General features: G+C 43.5%; 1 protein-coding gene across 1 annotated transcript; it reads right to left on the reverse strand.

The window, feature by feature from the left end:
* Positions 1-622: 622 nt before the first annotated feature.
* LOC115196118 (heparan-sulfate 6-O-sulfotransferase 3-B-like) lies at positions 623-22,295 on the reverse strand. The gene is made up of 2 exons (XM_029756700.1): positions 21,089-22,295; positions 623-2,066 (listed from the first exon to the last, which is right to left on the reverse strand). The coding sequence occupies exons 1-2, from the start codon at positions 21,655-21,657 to the stop codon at positions 1,295-1,297; spliced, it is 1,341 nt and encodes a 446-aa protein (XP_029612560.1). The 5' UTR covers positions 21,658-22,295; the 3' UTR covers positions 623-1,294.
* Positions 22,296-23,825: the final 1,530 nt, after the last annotated feature.

The raw sequence follows: 23,825 nt of genomic DNA on the forward strand, positions 1-23,825 counted from the left end.
GAAAAGAGAACAGCTTTTGGAAAGCTTGGAAATCAGTGGTATGCTGCGTACATTTAATGCACATTTCTTACAGGTGAATGTCTTGAATACCATCATACTGTACATACTAACTCATAGTTGGAAAGCAAACTTACAAGGTAAACTAATACACGTCCTGTCCTAAATAACCAAAGTATGGGAGGGTGGTTAATAATCATTTATTGTGTTATTTACTAGCATATCTTACTTTAGAAATCATGAGCAAGTCCTATGTTGTAAAGCTAAGTTACCGGAATTTCAGTAATTTTGGTAATTAAAATGTAATCTTTGGTAATTTACTCAAATAACTTAAAAAATATTTATATTCATATATGTATACATTTTTTTTTTATATCTGTGTCCATATTGTCCATGAGTTTTTAGTGGATAGACCACATGGTTCAAGAGAAAATAGCATCATTAATGGGGAAAAAAGCATCTATTAAGAATGGCATTATTTTCATTTAGCTCTGCAACTCTTCCAACTATTGACTTTTTTCACAACTGCCACAATTTTGGCGCCAAAACATTTACAACAAAGACATTGTAAAATAAATAAAAGTGTGTGAAAAAATATAAAGGTGTTTAATGCTGAAACCCTCATATTAAACACCAATGGCATTCACTAAGTTGATGGTTTATATTAGGATAATATTTTACAGGTTTTTCATTTAATTTCTTATTGTAGAATCTTACTTGATTATTTTATACATTTTACATGTGATAAGGCCACATAGAGGGCCATAGATAATTACTGACACCTGTGATAATCTGAAGTACCCAAAATGGCCAGTAGATGTCATCTGATAAAATACAAAAAGAAAGCTACCAAAATCCTGATAGTTTACTGGTAAACTTCGAAAGTTTCCAGTAATATACCCTCCCTTTGCAACCCTAAGCGAACCACATTACTTTCAAGAATCCTGAGGCGCTAATTTTGTTTACGTACAGTCCCATGGAGATTCTGATAAAATCTTGTAGAATGTCCATTTGACACCCTAGAGTTGTTCACCTACTCTGAAGAACAGACAAGCATTAGAAAATGAACACACACAATAAACTCTGCATGAGAGGAGAAACAAAAGTTGACCACATCCTAATACATAGTAATAATAAATACAATCTGAAAGATTAAGACACCATTGGGCAGCCCAAGACAGAGAGAGAGAGGGAGCGTGAGAGAGAGAGAGAGAGAGAGAGAGAGAGAGAGAGAGAGAGAGAGAGAGAGAGAGGGAAACTGACAGGAAGTACTAGTCCTTGCATGGGTGTTACAGCCTCACCATCTCACCACCTGGCTGCTGTAGTCCTCTGTGGTGGCTACACCTCCCACCTCCTCCCCTTCCTTCCCCTCTATCTCCCTCTCCTCCTCCTCCCTCCTGGCTTTGGAGATGGGGGCTCTGTGCTGGAGTAGCCACTGCCTCTCCTCCTGCCTCTCCTGCCTCCTCCTCAGCCTCTGCTCCCGGTGCTGTGTCTGGCGGCTGTACTGGTACCGCCGGAGGAACAGCTCCTTGGCGTACTCGTACAGCTCCACGTCCAGGGCGTTGAGCCCCTCGATGCGCCGCCGCAGAGCCCCCTCCCCCACCCCCACGCTGGCCGCCCGTGTGCTGTTGATCTGCGTGAAAGCCTGGATGAAGCGCAGGCCGAACGTCCGCTCAAACAGGTACTGCGTCTTGCGCTGGAACTCGGTCAGGCCGTAGAAGGCCATGTTGCGGAGGTTGTTCTTGGCACTGGCTAGTAGGACGCGGCCGCGCTCCCGTTCAGCGCCGGCGGTGATGGTGGAGACGTTGTAGCAGCCCACCAGGCTGAGGTCGGCCAGCATACGGACCTGCCGGTTGTTGGCCAGGTTGGAAGGGCAGTCCATGAAGTTGGTCAGCGTGACCCCGGTCCAGTCGTTGCCACTGTAGCAGGCGGGCAGTTCGTCCTGGGTGGGAGAGCGGCCGTCACACATGTGCAGGGCTGTCTTCCAGGTGGCGCCGCGCTGCACGTGCTTCCACTCGCTCAGGTAGCGGGAGACAGGGTCCCTCAGCATGGTGATGTAGTAGAAGTTCCTGCAGCAGCAAAGACAGAAAGAGACATTAGTTTCAATACTTCCTTCCTTTCCATGTCTCCTTCCCTTGTCTGCTTTCCTCCGTGCTCTCCAATCTGTAATGACAGATCTGGGAAGTGGGAGAAGTGGAAGAGTTAGAGAGAGTGAGACTGGCACACGTCTTTCACTTTCCCTCCCTCTATCTAACACTCACTGATGAGCTAGCAGGTGGCAATGAGCTATAATTATTTGACGATGTAGAGAGAAAAAAGGTGGAAATGGGGCGATGAAAAGAATGAAGAAAATATAATATTTCTCACATGTAAAAATAGCCAGCATTAGAAGATAGGAAACTCTAATAACGCTCTCTCTAAACAGTGATCCAAATGAGCTGAGAGCACAGTGGGCTATCTCATTTTTAATACTGAATAAGAGATATTTCTCATCCTATTGCTAGGCCTCCCTAGCTCCTGAATATGCATACCTCAGTACCTTCCTTTCACTACATAACAAATAGCTACATTTAAGTAGCATGTTGCGCTAACTAGCATACTGTCCTTTTTCTGAAAACGATTAACTTATCGAACATCCAATCCCTGGAGGATTTCTTCTAAATCAAAAAAGGGAATATAGGCTAAAGATGAGTGCAGTATATAGAATCACTTCTTCTAGTACAGATCACACCGCACTGCAGTATTTTCTACATTATCCCGTAGTCAAATAAAGTAGGGGAACCGTTTTGGGCACTGGAAAAAAAAATAGTAGCCCCCTCACCGACAGGTACGACGGGAGTTTGAGAATTGAGATCAAGACTAAAACCTTGAAAGCTGCAGCTACACGGCAAAATAAAGATCTTGCATTGAGTCAGACTGTGTCGAACGTCGAGCGCTGCTTGTTTTCACTCAGAGGTTCCTAATGGAGAGCTGCTAGAGATTTATGAGGAGCGGGTAGGAAAAGAGTTGAGCCTGCCAGAGGAGACGAAGCTTCAACAAAGCATTCACTTGTACATTCTGAATCAGATGGGAATACTTGACGGAGAAGGAACAGACACTTCATGCGATAGATACCATAGTCAACACTGAATTGCTAACATTTTTGCCTGAACAGAAACTGAATTGCTTGAACAGGACTTTCTCAACGGTGAGCAGGGGCGTTGAGGAGTCAGAGTACGTCAGATGTTGTCTCTATGCTGATGAACAAATATTGATTTCTACCAAAACTCTTAGGGGTAATTAAGGAAAGAGAAATGTCAGTCTGCACCACTGAAGTGGTAATAATGGCTCTGTGACTGCCATTTAAAGAACCGTCTGACTGTTGACCTTTTGGTGCAGGCGACACACACACCACCCTCAAAGGTAATTAGGAGATTATTGTCAGGTGGCAGACCACCATCGACCGAGATTTTAATGTGTCAGCAGAAATAGATCCTAACAACGTTTTTTTCTCATGACACGCACGCACTCGCACGCACACACTCCAAGTCGTAATGGATATTCGACCACAGCACAGGCCATAAATGAATTAAACTGGCACTGAGAGTGTGGGGAGAAATGGATACACTGCCAGAGCTGTACAGAGAGATGGACACACACTGCCAGAGCTGTACAGAGAGATGGACACACACTCCCAGAGCTGTACAGAGAGATGGACACACACTCCCAGAGCTGTACAGAGAGATGGACACACACTCCCAGAGCTGTACAGAGAGATGGACACACACTCCCAGAGCTGTACAGAGAGATGGACACACACTCCCAGAGTTGTACAGAGAGATGGACACACACTCCCAGAGCTGTACAGAGAGATGGACACACACACCCAGAGCTGTACAGAGAGATGGACACACTCCCAGAGCTGTACAGAGAGATGGACACACTCCCAGAGCTGTACAGAGAGATGGACACACTCCCAGAGCTGTACAGAGAGATGGACACACACTCCCAGAGCTGTACAGAGAGATGGACACACACTCCCAGAGCTGTACAGAGAGATGGACACACACTCCCAGAGCTGTACAGAGAGATGTACACAAACTCCCAGAGCTGTACAGAGAGATGGACACACACTCCCAGAGCTGTACAGAGAGAAGGACACACACTCCCAGAGCTGTACAGAGAGATGGACACACTCCCAGAGCTGCTGCCTACACAGTGTTTCTTGGAAGAGGGCATTTTAGACCTCCATCCCCTACAGATGTAGGATCTTTATTTGATCACTCTTTTGTTGCTGAGAATTTTCCTGCACCACGGGAAATGCAGATGAGTTTCATGATTTGCATAAAATCACAGAAAACCCAGACTAACGCACAGTTATATTAACAGTATTTCACTTTTCATGTTACAAAATTTTGACCAGCTAATAGCCTAACCACTGTTCAAGCAACATTATGGACTAACCGTTCAAATCCTGTTGCTGCAGGATTATTTTGTTGTGACAATACTGGTCCAATTAAGATCCTACATCCGGGCCGCCAACCACAGGACAGGCCCATCATTATGTCTCCACACAATCCAGACATTCTAGCTCCATCCTTCTATTCTTTCATAGTGACCTATTGACATGAATGGGCGAATGTCAAAGCACTCTGATTACTCGTCTGTGTGTGTGTGTGTGTGTGCGTGCGTGCGAGTGTGTGTGTGTGTGTGTGTGTGTGTGTGTGTGTGTGTGTGTGTGTGTGTGTGTGTGTGTGTGTGTGTGTGTGTGTGTGTGTGTGTGTGTGTGTGTGTGTGTGTGTGTGTGTGTGTTCGAGGGACAGAGTGGTTGGGAAGGTCGGGGCATCAGTCAACAGTTAATAGAGTCCGTCATCAAACAATTGAGTGTTCAGCTTTTTCTTACTGTGCAAAACAACAGTGCACGCACACTTTGTTTCAACATGCACACGTTTGGCATGTAATTGACTTGGGCGAAGATCATATTCTGTAGTAGGATGGATGTTGACTTACAGACTGGCTACACTCCATGCATTTACATATATACTGAACCAAAATATAAACGCAACATGTAAAGTGTTGGTCCCATGTTTCATGAGCTGAAATAAAAGATCTCAGACATTTTCCATACCCACAAAAAGCTTATTTCTCTCAGATTTTGTGCACAAATTAGTTTACATAGTGAGCCTTTGCCAAGATAATCCATCCACCTGACAGGTGTGGCATATCAAGAAGCTAATTAAACAGCATGATCATTACACAGGTGCACCTTGTGCTGGGGACAATAAATGGCCACTCTAAAATGTGCAGTTTTGTCACACAACACAACGCCACAGATGTCTCAAGTTTTGCGGGAGTGTGCAATTGGCATGCTGAAATGAATGCCTAACGAATTAATATCAATTGACTGATTTCCTTATGCGAACTGTCACTCACTTAAATTGTTGAACTTGCTGTGTGTTGCGTTTATATTTTTGTTTAGTATACTTGTTTCATTTCTACAGCACAGAAAGAACTCGTCACTTGAAGCTGACCAGAGCCTGAGGGCTTGCTTTACAGTGTTAGTGCCAGTCATCTTTAAAAGGGGATGAAATCTATATAAAACAAGCTGAAAATGTGAAACTCCAAAACTATTTAACGCCAAATCGTATATACTCTGTGTGCTTATACATATATTATGATCCCTTATAAATGACACTCAAACAATGCTTAGGGTCCACTTGCATATGGTGACAAAAAGAGAGTTTAGCTGGCAGCCACTTTGTTCCCAATCATTTCTACCCAACTAAAATGGGACATTGTGCCAACTAAACATTCTCATTACATGGGGAATCTTCTCCATTTCCTCTGTGTAGACCTTTCCTGCAGTCAAATGACATAGTGGCCTCATGGGTGGAATGTTATTCATGTTTTTCATAATTTCATAATTAATAAACATTCTTTTTTTAATACAGAAAATCTGGTGGGTTTATGTCAAACGGTTTTTATATTTTTCAGTATTCCATTATGTATATGAAGTGTAATATTGGGATGCAAACTCAAAATGTAATACATTTCTACTCTATATCTGACATGGTGCAGGTGTCTTCTTGTTTTAAGACTACCAAGAAACACTCCCTTATTCAGCCCACTGCAGTAAAAGGTTAAACGCTGCAGGTACATGGACAGATGTAGCTCACCATCCTGTCTACACTACAACTCCCTCCCACTGTTTAAACAGCTGTAGCGGGTTGTTACTCCTCTAATGAATATCTGTGATTTCTACTGGGTTTCCATAATGGAATGAGACAGCTCGGATTCTATTGGCACGAATAGGGTGCCATTTCGGATGCATCTGACCCAGCGGCAGAGAGAGGCCTCTATCCACCCTAATAAGATGAGTGTCTCTCAATCATTCATAACTGACCATTTCAACAGTGCAATGAAACACTCGGGGCACTCTGGACAAGCAATCAATACTGCCCTGCCAGGACTCCCAGTGTCTGTCTGATGGATGGTTGAATAAAGATAATTGGTCAAATATGAAAAAACGAAATGGGCGAAGTTGGCTTATGGCATTTAACACGGCTGGACTTGTATCCACTGGCCTTTAGTAAACTATCCAGTGTCTGCAGTGTCTGCTGACCTTTTTGACACATTTCTCTGGTTTAGAAATGTCTGAGGGAAACAGAGGGTGTTATGGGTACTCGGACCCATGATAGTCGGGAAGATACTTGGACACAAACTCATATGATTAAAAAAATACAACTCTAAGAAAACAGTATGCTGCTATATCAGACAAAGCACTCAATGACTAACGTAAATGAATGGATGGGACACTTAAAACAGGAGCAATAGTTGTTGAAACACCTTGTATTCCCATAGACCTAGAATTCTATTTCTATGTCTATGCACCTCTTATGGCCTGATCTCCAAGTCTCCTTCATCTGCAGCGCAGACAGCCTCTCATTGATTTCCCTGAGTGTGTGGGGCGAACTTGACGCTCTTGCTGTCTCCCCCCTTGCCTCCCCTCACCTCCCCATCGCCTGCTTAGGCTTTCAAGGAACTCACGCCGTAGAGGAAATGAGGAACATGGGATCAATATTAGCCAAGACAATTCTCATTCATTACCATTAAGGACACACACTGGCTTGATGAGGTGGAATTGAGTCACTTACTGGAAAATGACTCAAATCAAATACAATTGTATTTGTCACATGCTTCATAAACAACAGGTGTAGACTAACAGTGAAATGCTTACTTACCCAACAATGGAGAGAGATTCTTAATAAAAAAAGAATAGCAAGAGGAATAAATGCACTATGAGTAACAATAACTTGGCCATATACACAGGGTACCAGTCGATGAAAAGGGGTAATTGAGGTAGATATGTACAGTTGAAGTCAGAAGTTTACACACACTTAGGTTGGAGTCAATAAAACTTGTTTTTCAACCACTCCACGTAATTTCTTGTTAACAAACTATAGTTTTGGCAAGTCGGTTAGGACATCTACTTTGTGCATGACACAAGTAATTTTTCCAACAATTGTTTACAGACAGATTATTTCCCTTATAATTCACTGCATCACAATTCCAGTGGGTCAGAAGTTTACATACACTAAGTTGACTGTGCCTTTAAACAGCTTGGAAAACTCCAGAAAATTATGTCATGGCTTTAGAAGCTTCTGATAGGCTAATTGACATCATTTGAGTTAATTGGAGGTGTACCTGTGGATGTATTTCAAGGCCGACCTTCAAACTCAGAGCCTCTTTGCTTGACATCATGGGAAAATCAAAAGAAATCCGCCAAGACCTCAGAAAAACAGTTGTACTCCTCCACAAATGGGTCTTCCAAATGGACAATGACCCCAAGCATACTTCCAAAGTTGTGGCAAAATGGCTTAAGGACAACAAAGTCAAGGTATTGGAGTGGCCATCACAAAGCCCTAACCTCAATCCCATAGAAAATTTGTGGGCAGAACTGAAAAAGCATGTGCGAGCAAGGAGGCCTACAAACCTGACTCAATTACACCAGCTCTGTCAGGAGGAATGGGCCAAAATTCACCCAACTTATTATGGGAAGCTTGTGGAAGGCTACCCGAAACGTTTGACCCAAGTTAAACAATTTTAAAGCAATGCTACCAAATACTATTTGAGTGTATGTAAACTTCTGACCCACTGGGAATGCGATGAAATAAATAAAAGCTGAAATAAATAATTCTCTCTACTATTATTCTGACATTTCACATTCTTAAAATAAAGTGGTGATCCTAACTGACCAAAGACAGGGAATTTTTACTCGGATTAAATGTCAGGAATTGTGAAAAACTGAGTTGAAATGTATTTGGCTAAGGTGTATGTAAACTTTGGACTGCAACTGTACATATAGGTAGGGTTAAAGTGACTAGGCAACAGGATATATAATAATTAGTAGCAGCCGTGTATGTAATGAGTCAAAAGAGTTTGTTCAAAAAGGGACAATGCAGATAGTGCGAGTAGCTATTTGGGTAACTATTTAGCGGTCTTATGGCTTGGGGATAAAAGCTATTCGGGGTCCTGTTGGTTCCAGACTTCGTGCATCGGTCCCGCTTGCCGTGTAGTAGCAGAGAGAACAGTCTATGGGTGGCTGGAGTCTTTCACAGTTTTTAGGGCCTTCCTCTGACACCGCCTGGTATAGAGGTCCTGGATGGTAGGGAGCTCGGCCCCAGTGATGTACTGGGCCGTACGCACATCCCTCTGTAGTGCCTTGCAATCGGATGCCAAGCAGTTGCCATACCAAGTGGTGATACAGCCAGTCAAGATGCTCTCAATGGTGCAGCTGTAGAAACTTTTGAGGATGATGCTGTTGATGTGAGCCATGACCAGCCTTTCAAAGCATTTCATGGCTACAGATGAGTGCTACGGGGCGATAGTCATTTAAACAGGTTACCTTGGCGTTCTTGGGCACAGGGACTATGGTTTTCTGCTTGAAACATGTAGGTATTACAGACTGGGTCAGAGAGAGGTTGAAAATAGCAGTGAAGACACTTGCCAGCTGGTCAGCGCATGCTATGAGTATGCAGCCTTGTGAATGTTAACCTGTTTAAAGGACTTACTCACATTGGCTACGGAGAGCAAGATCACACAGTCGTCCGGAACAGCTGGTGCACTCATGCATGGTTCAGACTAGTGTTGCACGGTATACCAAAACTTCTGTACTTTTTCGATACTAGGTGCTAGAATTTATGTTACTTTCGGTACTTCTGTCAAATGTGTCTCACGGATCAATTCTGTCTATCAGCACAGCCAACCCCTTATTATAGCGTGCCTGATTCCACTTACTCATTGCTAACCTGCACTGGGAGTCTGGGCGGCATTATGTTAGATACCCACTCATGCTGCACAGAAGTTAACACACTTGAATAATTATTACTGGTTAAAGAGACAGTGCACATTTTTATAAAATAAGCTACTTCTATGCAAATGTTGTTGATCAGTACAATAAAATAGGTCCCAAATGGAAGGGAAACAGATTGTTTGCCATCTGTAGCCCCATGAAATCTGCTAAAACAAGCTCAATAACTCAACACACTCCTATTGAATATGTATTCACCAGTTTTGTGGATAAGGCTACATGGTGATTTGCAAAATTTATCAACAGAGATTTACCATTCAAATAAATTATTACCATTATGTAGTTAGATTGGTAAACAAATAAATGTCTAATAAGAGTAAAGGTGATGTAGATTTTTGTTGCATTTAGTTGTACAGGTGATATGCTGGTAAAAATGAAGGTAAACTAATTTCCGCTTCCTTGCTTTAAAATCACCAGCCATTAGAATCACAGCCTCTGTATGTACATTTTATTGTTTGCTTATTGCCCTATACAGCTCGTAGAGTGCAGTCTTAGTGCCAGCATCGGTTTGTAGTGGCAAATAGATAGCCATGAAACATTTTGATGAAAACTCTCTTGGTAAATAGTATAGTCTGCATTAAAGATAAAAAACTGAAATGGAAAGGGGGATACCTAGTCAGTTGTACAACTGAATGTATTCAACTGAAATGTGTCTTCTGCATTTAACCCCTCTGAATCAGAGCAGTGCGGACCCTTTACTCAGTACTTTGTTGAAGCACCTTTGGCAGCAATTACCGTCTCGAGTCTTCTAGGGTATGATGCTACAAGCTTGGCACACCTGTATTTGGGGAGTTTCTCCCATTCTTGTCTGCAGATCCTCTCAAGCTCTGTCAGGTTGGATGAGGAGCGTCGCTGCACAGCTATTTTCAGGTCTCTCCAGAGATGTTCGATCGGGTTCAAGTCCGGGCTCTGGCTGGGCCACTCAAGGACATTCAGAGACTTGTCCCAAAGCCACTCCTGCGTTTACTTGGCTGTGTGCTTAGGGTCGTTCTCCTGTTGGAAGGTAAAGCTTCTCCCCAGTCTGAGGTCATGAGCACTCTGGTGCAGGTTTTCATCAAGGATCTCTCGGCACTTTGCTCTGTTCATCTTTCCCTCGATCCTGGTTAGTCTCCCAGTCCCTGCCGCTGAAAGATCATCCCCACAGCATGATGCTGCCACCACCATGCTTCACCGTAGGGATGGTGCCAGGTTTCCTCCAGATGTGACACTTGGCACTCAGGCCAAAGAGTTCAATCTTGGGTTTCATCAGACCAGGGAATCTTGTTTATCATGGTCTGAGAGTCCTTTAGGTGCTTTTTGGCAAACTCCAAGCGGGCTGTCATGTGCCTTTTACTGAGCAGTGGCTTCCGCTTGGCCACTCTACCATAAAGGCCTGATTGGTGGAGTGCTGCTGAGATGATTGTGGAAAATGTCAAGGGGTCGAAATCCTTCCGAATGCACTGTATATTATCCATGTCCTTGTTCAGCCACGACTATGAGAAACATTGAATATTAAAGTTCTTCAGTTGGTTCTCTAGTGACTGTACGTCCGCCAATAGAACAGAGGGTAAAGGCGGTTTATTTCCTCGTCAACATAATCTCGTCAGGATGGCGGCTCATCTGCCTGTCTTGCGCTGTCGCTTTCTCTTTCATGTCCCGGGGATTAGCGCCTGGTCTGGAGTAAGCAGCAAGTCCAGAGCTGTCGAATCATCGAAGTATAAATTGTCATCCAAATCGAGGTTAGTGGTCGCTGTTCTGTCCAGAAGTTGTTTTCGTTCATAGGAAATTATGGCGAACACATTACGCACAACAACAAAAATAGAATTAGTCAGGAGCCTGTAAAATGGCTGCTATCCACTGCAGCACCATCTCTTACTCTACTACTGTATTGACTGTTTTAAGTCTGTGCACTGTCCCCCCATAGGAAGTTTGGCCAAACTGAGACTACTGTCTGTGATTCCAATCCAATGAGGTGAATAAGTTCATCAGACATTTTCATAAATCACAGTTGCCTGACCTGGTACTTGTGTACTAACGTTCCTATGCTACCCTTACTTCCGCCATCTTGTGTCATACGGGTAGATAAGCGGTTTGAAAGAGATGGATGTTTCTACTTCACACTGAAGCTAGGGTGTTGATGGTTCTCGGGGAGTGTACCACACAACCAGTGCAAATCCAATTCAAGGGTGTCACTAAACACCACACTGAAGCTACATTCACCCACATAGGCTACACGAGGCGTACCATTTTCTATCATACACTTTCATCTTCACAATAACCCAATCGGTTGTCCTATTCCCAAACTTAACACCTTCAAACACCCTCCGACACCCCTTTCTGGTGTGTGAATTAGCTTCCCTGCAGGAGACCCAGAGGGTGTGAGTTTGTGACCTCTTGCTCCCCGGGCCCCCCTGCAAGAGGTGGAATATGCTGCTGGGAATGGAGGTTGTGTCCTTCAACCGTGCAGAGTGTCGTGTTTGTATCAAGCACGTTGGGATTGGTAGAGGCAGCAGGCCAACGGTGAGACAAGAACAAGAAAGATAGAAAATGAAGACATATCAGAGCTAACCACTAACTAACTGATCACTAACCGGCAATCAACCATTTACCATGAACCATTAACCAACCAACCAACCACTGGTAATGTTACTATACTTAGTGGCAGATTCATTCAATGCTTACTGTAGGGGCCTGAAAGATGGTCAAAACAGGGAACTGAAGATAACACATCAAATCACATTGCCTAAACATTTCTTTCAGAATATTCGAATGTCAGTATGGGAGTTATATTAGTGTGGGAAACGATCAGATGGGAGTTGGATCATCAGTGTGCCCATTGAGCCAGAGCCATGTGGAGCTGTGTGACTACTGCCAGCAGCCAGACTGTAGGAGATATCCTCCCTAGTCTGGTCTAGAGATCTACTTAATGAACCATCACTGAGAGAGAGAGAGAGAGAGAGAGAGAGAGAGAGAGAGAGAGAGAGAGAGAGAGAGAGAGAGAGAAAGTTACAGAAGAAGAGGCAGAGAGGGACAGGGAGACCCACAGACACAACGACACAACAAAGAGCTGGAGCTCTACATTATAAACCCTCGCTGCACCATAGGGTCTAAGAAAAATACAAACAGAGGGTGAGAGGGAGAAGTCACAAAAAAGAGGCAGAGAATGATATGATAAGTGATGGATAAAAGAGCATAGATACTATATATACAAAGCCCCTTCTTAGAGACTGCAGGGAGGACAACTCCACAGGAGTTGAAATACCTGCCTGAGCTGTCTGTCGAGTAAGGTCAGATCCTAGAAATAGAATGAAACTCATTCCAGTTCTAGCGGTCAGACTGACCTCTTGTCCATTCACACTCTCAGCACTGTCCCCGGCCCGTACAGCCAAGTGTGGGAGTGAACAGATTAATTCACTCTAGTGTGAGATCGATTTTGTAGTTCCAGATTTTGTAGTTCCAGGATTGGAAGATGTTGTTGGGGTAATTCACTTGTAATGACTAGAGCCCAGAGAACATCATGGTCAGGTAAAAAAAATCAAACTAGCCCCAATTATGACAACTGAGCTCACTAAGTCCTCACTGAGAATGTTTGATACAGAGCATCAGGTAACGTCAGAGCTCACACTATGCAGAATGGGACTGTTAGTGTATCTCTCTCAGTCGGTGAGTCCTAAATGTCATCCTATTCCCTAAAGGTCACTAGTTTCTGGCCCTGGTCAGAAGTAGTGCACTATATAGGGAATAGCGTTCCATTTGGGACAGAACCAATGTTTCTCTTCCTGAATGTAAATGACTGTCACCATGTACAGTTGAAGTCTGAAGTTTACATAGACCTTAGTCAAATACATTTAAACTCACTTTTTCACAATTCCTAACATTTAATCCTAGTAAAAATGCCCTGTCTTAGGTCAGTTAGGATCACCACTTTATTTTAAGAATGTGAAATGTCAGAATAATAGTTGGGAGAATGATTTATTTCAGCTTTTATTTATTTCTTCACATTCCCTGTGGGTCAGAAGTTTACATACACTCAATTAGTATTTGGTAGCATTGCCTTTAAATTGTTTAACTTGGGTAAAACGTTTCGGGGAGCCTTCCACAAGCTTCCCACAATAAGTTGTGTGAATTTTGGCCCATTCCTCCTGACAGAGCTGGTATAACCGAGTCAGGTTTGTAGGCCTCTTTGCTCGCACATGCTTTTTCAGTTCTGCCCACAAATTTTCTATGGGATTGAGGTCAGAGTTTTGTGATGATCACTCCAATACCTTGACTTTGTTGTCCTTAAGCCATTTTGTCACAACCTTGGAAGTATGCTTGGGGTCATTGTCCATTTGGAAGACCCATTTGTGGAGGAGTACAATTGTTTTTCTGAGGTCTTGGCTGATTTCTTTTGATTTTCCCATGATGTCAAGCAAAGAGGCTCTGAGTTTGAAGGTAGGCCTTGAAATACATCCACGGTTACACCTCCAATTGACTCAAACGATGTCAATTGCCTATCAGAAGCTTCTAAAGCCATGACATCCTTTTCGGGAATTATCAAAGCTGGTTAAAGGCACAGTCAACTTAGTGTATGTAAACTTCTGACCCAATGGAATTGTGATACAGTGAATTATAAGTGAAATCATCTGTCTGTAAACAATTGTTGGAAAAATTACGTCCTAACTGACTTGCCAAAACTATAGTTTGTTAACAAGAAATTTGTGGAGTGGTTGAAAAACGAGTTTTAATGACTGCAACCTAGGTGTATGTGAACTTCCGACTTCAACTGTATTAGGGACCAATCAGATCACTCCTTCACTCTCTTCTGTTCGACGGCGTGTATAGTCTCTCTCCACAGATGAAGAGTGAATGCTGATGCAACACTCATTTAATGCAGGGAAAGATGCTATGTGCTAGCCAAGCGTGAACAGCTGTGTGTGAAATCCTTGTTTCCTTTAGAGACGCTGTGATAACTTAACACCACTCGTTTAGCTGATGCTGTTGGATTAAATAGAGTTTTGCATATTAATTGAGCAATTAGTGAACGTAACTGAACAGATCACTTCCTCTACTGGAATGCTCTGCCAGTTGTTACATGAGGTGATAATAGAATACCTTTCTATACCCACACACGCCCTCGTGCCAACACACACACACACACGCACGCACGCACACACACAAATACCCACACACTTACTGCACATCCACAGTACAATGTGCAGTCCATTACAAGCCCACGGGAGAATAGGCAGAGAAGGTATGTTACTCGATACAGCACAGAGATCCATTTCAGATTGAATAGACAGATAGAGAGAGGGAGAGACAGAGACAGAGACAGAGCCAGAGAGAGAGAGAGAGAGAGAGAGAGAGAGAGAGAGAGAGAGAGAGAGAGAGAGAGAGAGAGAGAGAGAGAGAGAGCGAGGGCTAACTGTGGCTCTCTGATGGTCTCAGATCTGGGATGCTATTTCGGGAGCTACAGGAAAGCCCCAGGGATACTGGTGTGGAGACAGTGGAGTAAAATGAGAGATTTACAGGGTAGATCTTGGGTAGTGTGCGTGTGACAGAGAGAGAGAGAGAGAGAGAGAAAGAGAGATAAACTTTTGTTTATCCATTTCACTTGCTTTGACAATGTAAACATGTTTCCCATGCCAATAAAGCCCATTGAATTGAATTGAATTGAATTGAGAGAGAGAGAGGGGAGTGGGAGAAGGAGGGCGAGGGTGAGAGAGAGAGGGCAAGGGATGGTGGGTAGGCGGGGAGACACCAAAGAATAATGGTCTCTCCAGTGAGTTACTTGGACCACAATGTATTTCAGCCTTCACTTCCCCCCCAGCACACAGCAGTGCATATTTCTCAATTGACAGAAACCTGCTTTTGTTACAAAGACTTGGACATTTCCTAAAGATAAACTATACAAGTCAGGAGCACAGCAGCCTGTCAGGATTGTAGTAGTCAGCATGTCACCTTTCTCTTTAACACAGTTATCAGAAAGACCATGTACTGCTTATGGAACTACATACAGTAATACATGGAACCACAACACTGGTCTACAGACACAGATCACATGTCACTTTTATGAGCATGTCCTGATTGCTTCTCAGAAAATAACTTGGTACGGAGACATGAAAACAGTCAAGTTATGTCTCTATTTCAAATGACCTTATATTAGAGCAATTCAGAGTCAGACAAAAGTATTTTGAAATTCTTTGACACAGCCAATGGCATGCTACTACTCTAGTACTCAAACCTGGAGTGTTAGTATTTACAGTAGCTTGACATGTTCATCGTAGCAGTTGTTTTCTTCTAAATAAGTCACTTCCAATCCTCTGGGTTGTCTTGGGTGAGTTACACGCAGCACTCACTTCACCTCACACACACACACACACACACACACACACACACACACACACACACACACACACACACACACACACACACACAGCTGTTACTGTAATACCATGCACACAGAATCTCTGTCGTAAAACCTGTGTACTCAAAACACTTCATGATAAGACAGAAAAAGAGAGGGGAAAGGAACAAGTAGAAACAGGCTTGTATCCGGGGCTTTAGTGGCGTGCTATACATACACATGAAGAACAACAGGCTTGTATCCGGGGCTTTAGTGGCGTGCTATACATACACATGAAGAACAACAGGCTTGTATCCGGGGCTTTAGTGGCGTGCTATACATACACATGAAGAACAACAGGCTTGTATCCGGGGCTTTAGTGGCGTGCTATACATACACATGAAGAACAACAGGCTTGTATCCGGGGCTTTAGCGGCGTGCTATACATACACATGAAGAACAACAGGCTTGTATCCGGGGCTTTAGTGGCGTGCTATACATACACATGAAGAACAATAGGCTTGTATCCGGGGCTTTAGCGGCGTGCTATACATACACATGAAGAACAACAGGCTTGTATCCGGGGCTTTAGCGGCGTGCTATACATACACATGAAGAACAACAGGCTTGTATCCGGGGCTTTAGCGGCGTGCTATACATACACATGAAGAACAACAGGCTTGTATCCGGGGCTTTAGTGGCGTGCTATACATACACATGAAGAACAACAGGCTTGTATCCGGGGCTTTAGTGGCGTGCTATACATACACATGAAGAACAACAGGCTTGTATCCGGGGCTTTAGTGGCGTGCTATACATACACATGAAGAACAACAGGCTTGTATCCGGGGCTTTAGTGGCGTGCTATACATACACATGAAGAACAACAGGCTTGTATCCGGGGCTTTAGTGGCGTGCTATACATACACATGAAGAACAATAGGCTTGTATCCGGGGCTTTAGCGGCGTGCTATACATACACATGAAGAACAACAGGCTTGTATCCGGGGCTTTAGTGGCGTGCTATACATACACATGAAGAACAACAGGCTTGTATCCGGGGCTTTAGCGGCGTGCTATACATACACATGAAGAACAACAGGCTTGTATCCGGGGCTTTAGTGGCGTGCTATACATACACATGAAGAACAACAGGCTTGTATCCGGGGCTTTAGTGGCGTGCTATACATACACATGAAGAACAACAGGCTTGTATCCGGGGCTTTAGTGGCGTGCTATACATACACATGAAGAACAACAGGCTTGTATCCGGGGCTTTAGTGGCGTGCTATACATACACATGAAGAACAACAGGCTTGTATCCGGGGCTTTAGTGGCGTGCTATACATACACATGAAGAACAACAGGCTTGTATCCGGGGCTTTAGTGGCGTGCTATACATACACATGAAGAACAACAGGCTTGTATCCGGGGCTTTAGTGGCGTGCTATACATACACATGAAGAACAACAGGCTTGTATCCGGGGCTTTAGCGGCGTGCTATACATACACATGAAGAACAACAAGTTTGTGTATAAATCGGGATCTGCTCCTTAATCTGCCTCCTGATGATAAAACGATGTAATCTCTAATCTCCCGTAAAGGAGTGTGGAGATTACTACTATCCTCTGAATACCTCTGCAGAATGCATGATATTACATTACAATGGAATATATTACGTTTTGGCATGTTCTGATTAGGGACTGATACATTTTTGGAATATGATCCTAACCAACGACACATTGGTTTTTTGAAAGACTTCCCAGTCAATTGCTGGGAGAAAGTGTTGCTGACACAAGACTTTATTAAGGCATATGATCAACTGACCAACTTCTATGGAAAATAATAACTGAATGGACCTTTGGTCTAGTTCAGGGTTTCCCAAACTGGGTCCTGGGTCCTCCCCTGGGTGCATGTTTTGGTTTTTGCCCAAGCACTACACAGCTGATTCAAATAACCAACTCACCATCAAGCTTTGATTCTTTGAATCAGCTGTGTCGTGCTAGAGCACAACCCCAAACGTACACCCCTGGGAAGCACCAGGACTGAGTTTGGGAAGCCCTGGTCTAGTTAATACCAGGTCTATAGAAACTACACAGAGAGAACACACTAATGACAGAGTTACCTTTTACCAACTTGGCTAATTAATGTCGGAAATCATACCTCTCTCTCTCTCTCTCTTGCCTTCTGCGAAGAAAAAAAAGCTAAATGAGTGTCAGAACCAGGATGCTGTGTCTAATGATGTGTGAAGAGGTTTGCGTGCGTGTTGCTGATCTATACCGAGTGTCTGGAACACACACACACCCCGAAGTGTGAGACATCTGCTGTACATGAAGACACCTGCTGCTACACCTCGACTGATAATCACCTTCTGATCATATATTATCCGTTCTATTTTGTTTGAATGACTTATTCTTACTCATTTTCATCCTATCGGATGTGACTTCCTTGTTATATGTGTTTGTGAAATGGGTTGTGACAGGGTCATGTGAAATTCCCTGTAAATACAGTTAGAATTTCAATCTACCCTCTGAACTAACCGGGAGAGGAGCTTACATAAAACAGACTTCTCTTCAGATGGGAATCTTGAGCTGAGGGATTTAACGGATGAGAAATTGACTTAAGTGCAGGACAAGATTAATGTCAGAAATTTGCCACCAGATGGGTTTTTTTCTCATTTTCTCATGGTCTGCTTTGGGTCCCAGTGCCAGTGGAACATGGAGGAGGAAGACAACACTGAATCATTAGTGTGCTGGATTTTGTGCACAAAACCCATATTATTAGACTACTAGGCTGCTGTGGGTCCTGGGTAGGATGTTTTATCTCTCCTCCTATAAAACAAAGCAAAACGTTAAGAATATATTTGTCTACTCTGGTAGTGGTGTCTCTTTATGGAAGAAACACATTAGCCAATGTTCACAGGCTCTAAGTCAAAGCCATGTCCCTCAGCCTCAGGGTTTGACAATTCATTTTCAAAGAATTGAAGAAAATAAACTGTTATCGAAGATAATGGGCAGTTTTCCAGTTCATAGCCGACGATTCATTGCAATTTGAATGTGATTGTTCTGAGATGGAATTGAACCCAGAACAGGTAATTATGTTAGCTTTATACTTGGGTGAGACAGTGAGGTTTGCCTCTCTCTCTCTCTCTCTCTCTCTCTCTCTCTCTCTCTCTCTCTCTCTCTCTCTCTCTCTCTCTCTCTCTCTCACCATTGCAGCTGACTGTGCAAGAGCAGACCTGACAAATGAAGCAGATTCTAAGGCTGGAGCAGTGTGTTTCTGCTGTGAGCAGCACGCCATGCTGGACTCTGTGGCACGGTGCTCTTATTAGTAATTGGCAGTAACCTCACATGACTCACTGATGGGGTTAGTCAAGTGAAGGTAAATTATGTGGAAAGTAGGACGGAAGTCAAGAAGGGAGGGAGGGATGGAAGGATGTATGTGTGGGTGAGTGGATGGATGGATGGATGAGGGAGGGAGGGAGGGAGGGAGGGAGGGAGGGAGGGAGGGAGGGAGGGAGGGAGGGAGGGTTGAACGGATGGATGGATGGATGGATGGATGGATGGATGGATGGATGGATGGATGGATGGATGGATGGATGGATGGATGGATGGATGGATGGATTTTAGCATTAGGGCAGAGCCTAATCCTGATCATGTTGGTTAGGAATAGGAGATACATCCACATTCACCCACGCTGGGTGCCCCAATGAAACTAGTCTGATGTGACAGGATCTGATGTGACCTTTCATGCGTTAGCCTGACTGAAGCGTCCCATGCTCTGGAGCTGCATGGGGACTGCCTGGAAATGCCAACGCTGTCAGAGCCCTGGCACCGGCCCTGACACAGCCTCGACCAGGGGAGACCAGATGATGGGGTGTCTATGAGATGACCCGTGAGCAACAATAGACAGATGGCAGCTCTCTCTCCACTAAAGACCATCATGTCCCCATAGATGCTCCAAGCTAGCCTATAGGCATGGAGACTCTCAGAGTGACAACCTCTCAATTTCCCATGTTAAAGTCCCAGTGCAGTCAAAAACATGCTTTTCATGTGTTTAATATATATTTCCACAATATGAGGTTGGAATAATACTGTAAAATTGTGAAAATGGTGATTAGTGCCCTTTACTGTAAGAGCAGTTTCAAAAGGCTGCATGAAATTTCAGCCTGTTTTGGTGGGATGGAATTTTGGGCTGCCTGGTGACATCACCAAGCGGCAAATAGGTTAATAGACCAATAAGAAAGAGAGTTCCAAACCTCTCTGCCAATAACAGCTTGTTTTCAGTTATCTCCACACAGGCAACTCCCAGACAATCTTAGAAAATATTTTTGTTAAGAAATTGCTCTATGCCAACAAGCAATTTTTTAAAATCTTTTACCATTTAATTTGAGATGTATTTCTCAAATTAAGGTAATTAATTGCTACCCAGAAATGATTTGTTATTGAGATTAAAATGACTGCATTGGAACTTTAACAAACCAGTGCCATGGTTTTGGTCTGATCGTTTGATCTGTTTCATTTCCATGCTTATTCTTCTTATACAAGCAGATAATATTTCTGTAATACTTACGTGCATTGTACCAGATTTACTGTTTCAGGTTTTACTATCTCAGTCTTTATGGTATTTTATAACACCCTCATAATCGTTGATTATCTTTGAACTCTTGATACCAATAAAAACCATGGGTATAATCTACAGTACTCTACTTGTATTATCCCTATAGTTACAGTACATCCTAAAGCTACAGTCAGAAGTATGGAATCAGGACCAACAAGAGGGCAAATGCACCAACAAAAAGACAAGAAGATTAAATGATTGTAATGTCAAGCAGAATCCAAAAGTAAAAACCTTGTTTATTTTTTAACTAGAAGTGTTTCAGCCCTTCTACCCCAAAATGGAATAACCCTGACATAGAGGCAGTTTATAATGTGTTTATAATGTGTTTATAACCATTTAGAAAGGGTAATGGACAGTAGCCCTCTGTAAGGATAACTACTGCCTGTTAAAGCCTTCAGAAAAGGGCAAATTCATTTTCAACAGGAACATGAGTGCAAGGGGAGAAATTGTTAATATCTTTAGTCAAGCTCCTTGTCTTCTATGCTTTAATCAAGCTTTTAGCACGCTCTATTCAAAAGAGAGGCTAATCATAGTCTTTTAATACAAACCATAACGATTTTAATCAGTGTTCATGCTGGGTTGGAACAAAAGCCTGCACACTGCAGCCCCTGAGGGCCAGGTTTCCACCCCTGTTGCATGCTATTGTTCCTGTTACAGAAATGTAGTATAGGCTACATTATTCCTTCAAACCTATCTGATCACTGAATTTAATTCTGTCAATGTACACTTGCATCTCACACTGTTTCTCCTGGCCACAAACAGTTTAGGCTCTACTGATTAGCTACAGGAACAAGAATCAAATTGAGACCCCATACCGTCCGTTCCTCTGAGCATCCTTCTTGTCTTTCTTGTTCATCACTACAGGCACGCAGTTAGTCAGCTCGGTCCAGTCCGCATGTAGACCACAACTCCAGCCAGTAGAGAACCTGGAGAAAAGCCAGGACTCCGCTTTGCCCGGGCGGTGACAGGTACATTTCTTCTGACCGGGCATGCAATCACAGGGCTGTTCGAGGTGAATGTTTCGGACAAGGTGCCGTCCGAAAGTAGTCCCACCGGTCTTCTGGATGTGGAGGAACACTATAACGTCATCTCCTTTGATGTTGAAATCCACGTGGCGCTCAAGGTCTCGGTCAGTAAAATTGAATTTGGACAGAATTTTTGAGGAACCCTCCTCCTCCAGCCCTTCTTGGTACGCGTAAATGTCGTCCCCCGAGTGATATTGGCGGAACATTCCACTCAACTTGTCCCCAGTTAGGAAGCGACAAGAGTTACTGCCGGCTGGACAAATGTACTGATAGCCTATCATCAAGAAGACCACGGCCAGTATCGGAATCAAAATTAGTTTGTTGGATTTATCCTCCATTGTGCGTGGTGAAATAGTCATGCCATTGATATAAGCGGTAACATAAAGTCTCCAGCCAAACCAAATGCTCTAACTCAACGTGCACCCTGCTTCATCGTAGCCTAGATGGTTACAGTTGTCAAACTTGATGTCTCCTTTGGAGCGATGCACATCTCTCTAGACAGGCAGCCTATTTATTTCCAGCAGCAAAATGTAATAATAAACTATTCCCAACGCTGTGCCAATGTATCGTCTTCTATTGTCAGAAGCAAGGGAGACATTTGTGAAATTTGAAAAGGAGACATAGCCTACCCAGGGTAGTATATCTCACGAGCGCGCGGCTGATTCAGCATCTTCTACAACAGCACTGTCCGGAGGCGGCGAGTGCAAGCTCGCATAAATGCATCACGCTGTTATTAGTAGCTTAACCACCAGGCGCCACGCACTGCCCATGCATCTCTCTATAGCCTACCGGTTCACTGTTAATTTTACACCTTTGCGTCACCACGACAATGTTTTTAAATAATAATTTTGTGTCGCTTAAGGCCGGCTCTTAAAGTCAACATCTCAACAACAATTGTTCATCTGTGCGCAGGGCATTAAATTGAAAGCGGAGGATAGAGAATCATCTACATATGAACCAATCATTTATTATCACTTGCTGTAAAATCAACCAATCCATGAACATAGCCTACGTGAAATACCCATTGGCCACCATAACAATGTTCACACTAAAACATGACTTTTTAAGCCAATCGAAACGGGGGATACATTATTATGCCTATAGGCCTACACCGGCCAGCCCCATGAGTGGACATCAAATTCCTTTTCCGTCAGCTTGCAAAGGAGTTTCTGATGTCAAACTTCTGGTTTATCAAATTCCCAATATTAACTACATGACTTTCAAACAAATGTCGTATGTCTTCTTGGATTTAAAGTGAGCCCTGTGCTGAGCTGAACGGTCTATACTAGGCTATAGCGTTTCAGAACCTTGGACAGGTCCGATAGCGACAGAAAATACCTAGATTATAGGAAAGCAAAGCACTTTTGCAACCACTACGTTAGTGTGCGTGTGTGTCAAATCAAATCACATTTTATTGGTCACATACACATACTTAGCATATGTTATTGCGGGTGTAGTGAAATGCTTGTATTCCTAGCTCCAACAGTGCGGTAATATCTAACAATTCCCAACAATATACACAAATCTAAAGTAAAAGAATGGAGTTAAGAAATATATAAATATTAGGACGAGCAATGTCGGAGTGGCACTGACTAAAATACAGTAGAATAGAATACAGAATATACATATGAAATGAGTAAAGCAGTATGTGAACATTATTAAAGTGACCAGTGATTCCGTCTCTATGTACATAGGGCAGCAGCCTCTAAGGTGCATGGTTGAGTAACCGGGTGGTAGCCGGCTAGTGATGTCTATTTAACAGTCTGATGGCTTTGAGATAGAAACTGTTTTTAAGTCTCTTGGTCCCAGCTTTGATGCACCTGTACTGACCTCGCCTTCTGGATGGTAGCGGGGAGAACAGGCCGGCCTGTTCTCCCTGCTAAAGTGGGTCTAGAGTGCCAGGTAAGGTAGAGATGATATGATCCTTAACTAGCCTCTCAAAGCATTTCATGATGACAGAAGTGAGTGCTACGGGGTGATATTCATTTAGTTCAGTTCATCTTGAAGCAAGTGGGGACAACAAACTGGGATAGGGAGAGATTGAATATGTCCGTAAACACTCCAGCCAGCTGGTCTGCACATGCTCTGAGGACGCAGCTAGGGATACCGTGTGCATAGCCTACTCGTGCAGAACCGTGTGCATAGCCTACTTGTGCAGGACAGTGTGCATAGCCTACTCATGCAGGAGAATGTGCATAGCCTACTCGTGCAGGACAGTGTGCATAGCCTACTCGTGCAGGACAATGTGCATAGCCTACTCGTGCAGGACAGTGTGCATAGCCTACTCGTGCAGGACAGTGTGCATAGCCTACTCATGCAGGTGTCACGACTTCCGCCAAAGTCGGTCCCTCTCCTTGTTCGGGAGGCGATCGGCGGTCGACGTCACCGGCTTTCTAGCCATCGCCAATCCATTTTTCATTTTCCATTTGTTTTGTCTTTGTTTTCTACACACCTGGTTTCTATTCCCCAATTACATGTTCATTATTTAACCCTCTGTTTCCCCCATGTTTGTGTGCGTGTGTCACGT

This window comes from Salmo trutta, chromosome 6 (assembly GCF_901001165.1).
Source record: "Salmo trutta chromosome 6, fSalTru1.1, whole genome shotgun sequence".
NCBI classification, from domain to species: Eukaryota; Metazoa; Chordata; class Actinopteri; order Salmoniformes; family Salmonidae; genus Salmo; species Salmo trutta.

Excerpts from the sequence above, each read along its gene's own strand:
- LOC115196118 (XM_029756700.1), bottom strand. The coding sequence starts at position 21,657 with ATGACTATTTCACCACGCACAATGGAGGATAAATCCAACAAACTAATT. Across the intron at positions 2,067-21,088 it reads GATGCTCAGAGGAACGGACG|GAACTTCTACTACATCACCA; the intron begins GTATGGGGTCTC and ends TTGCTGCTGCAG.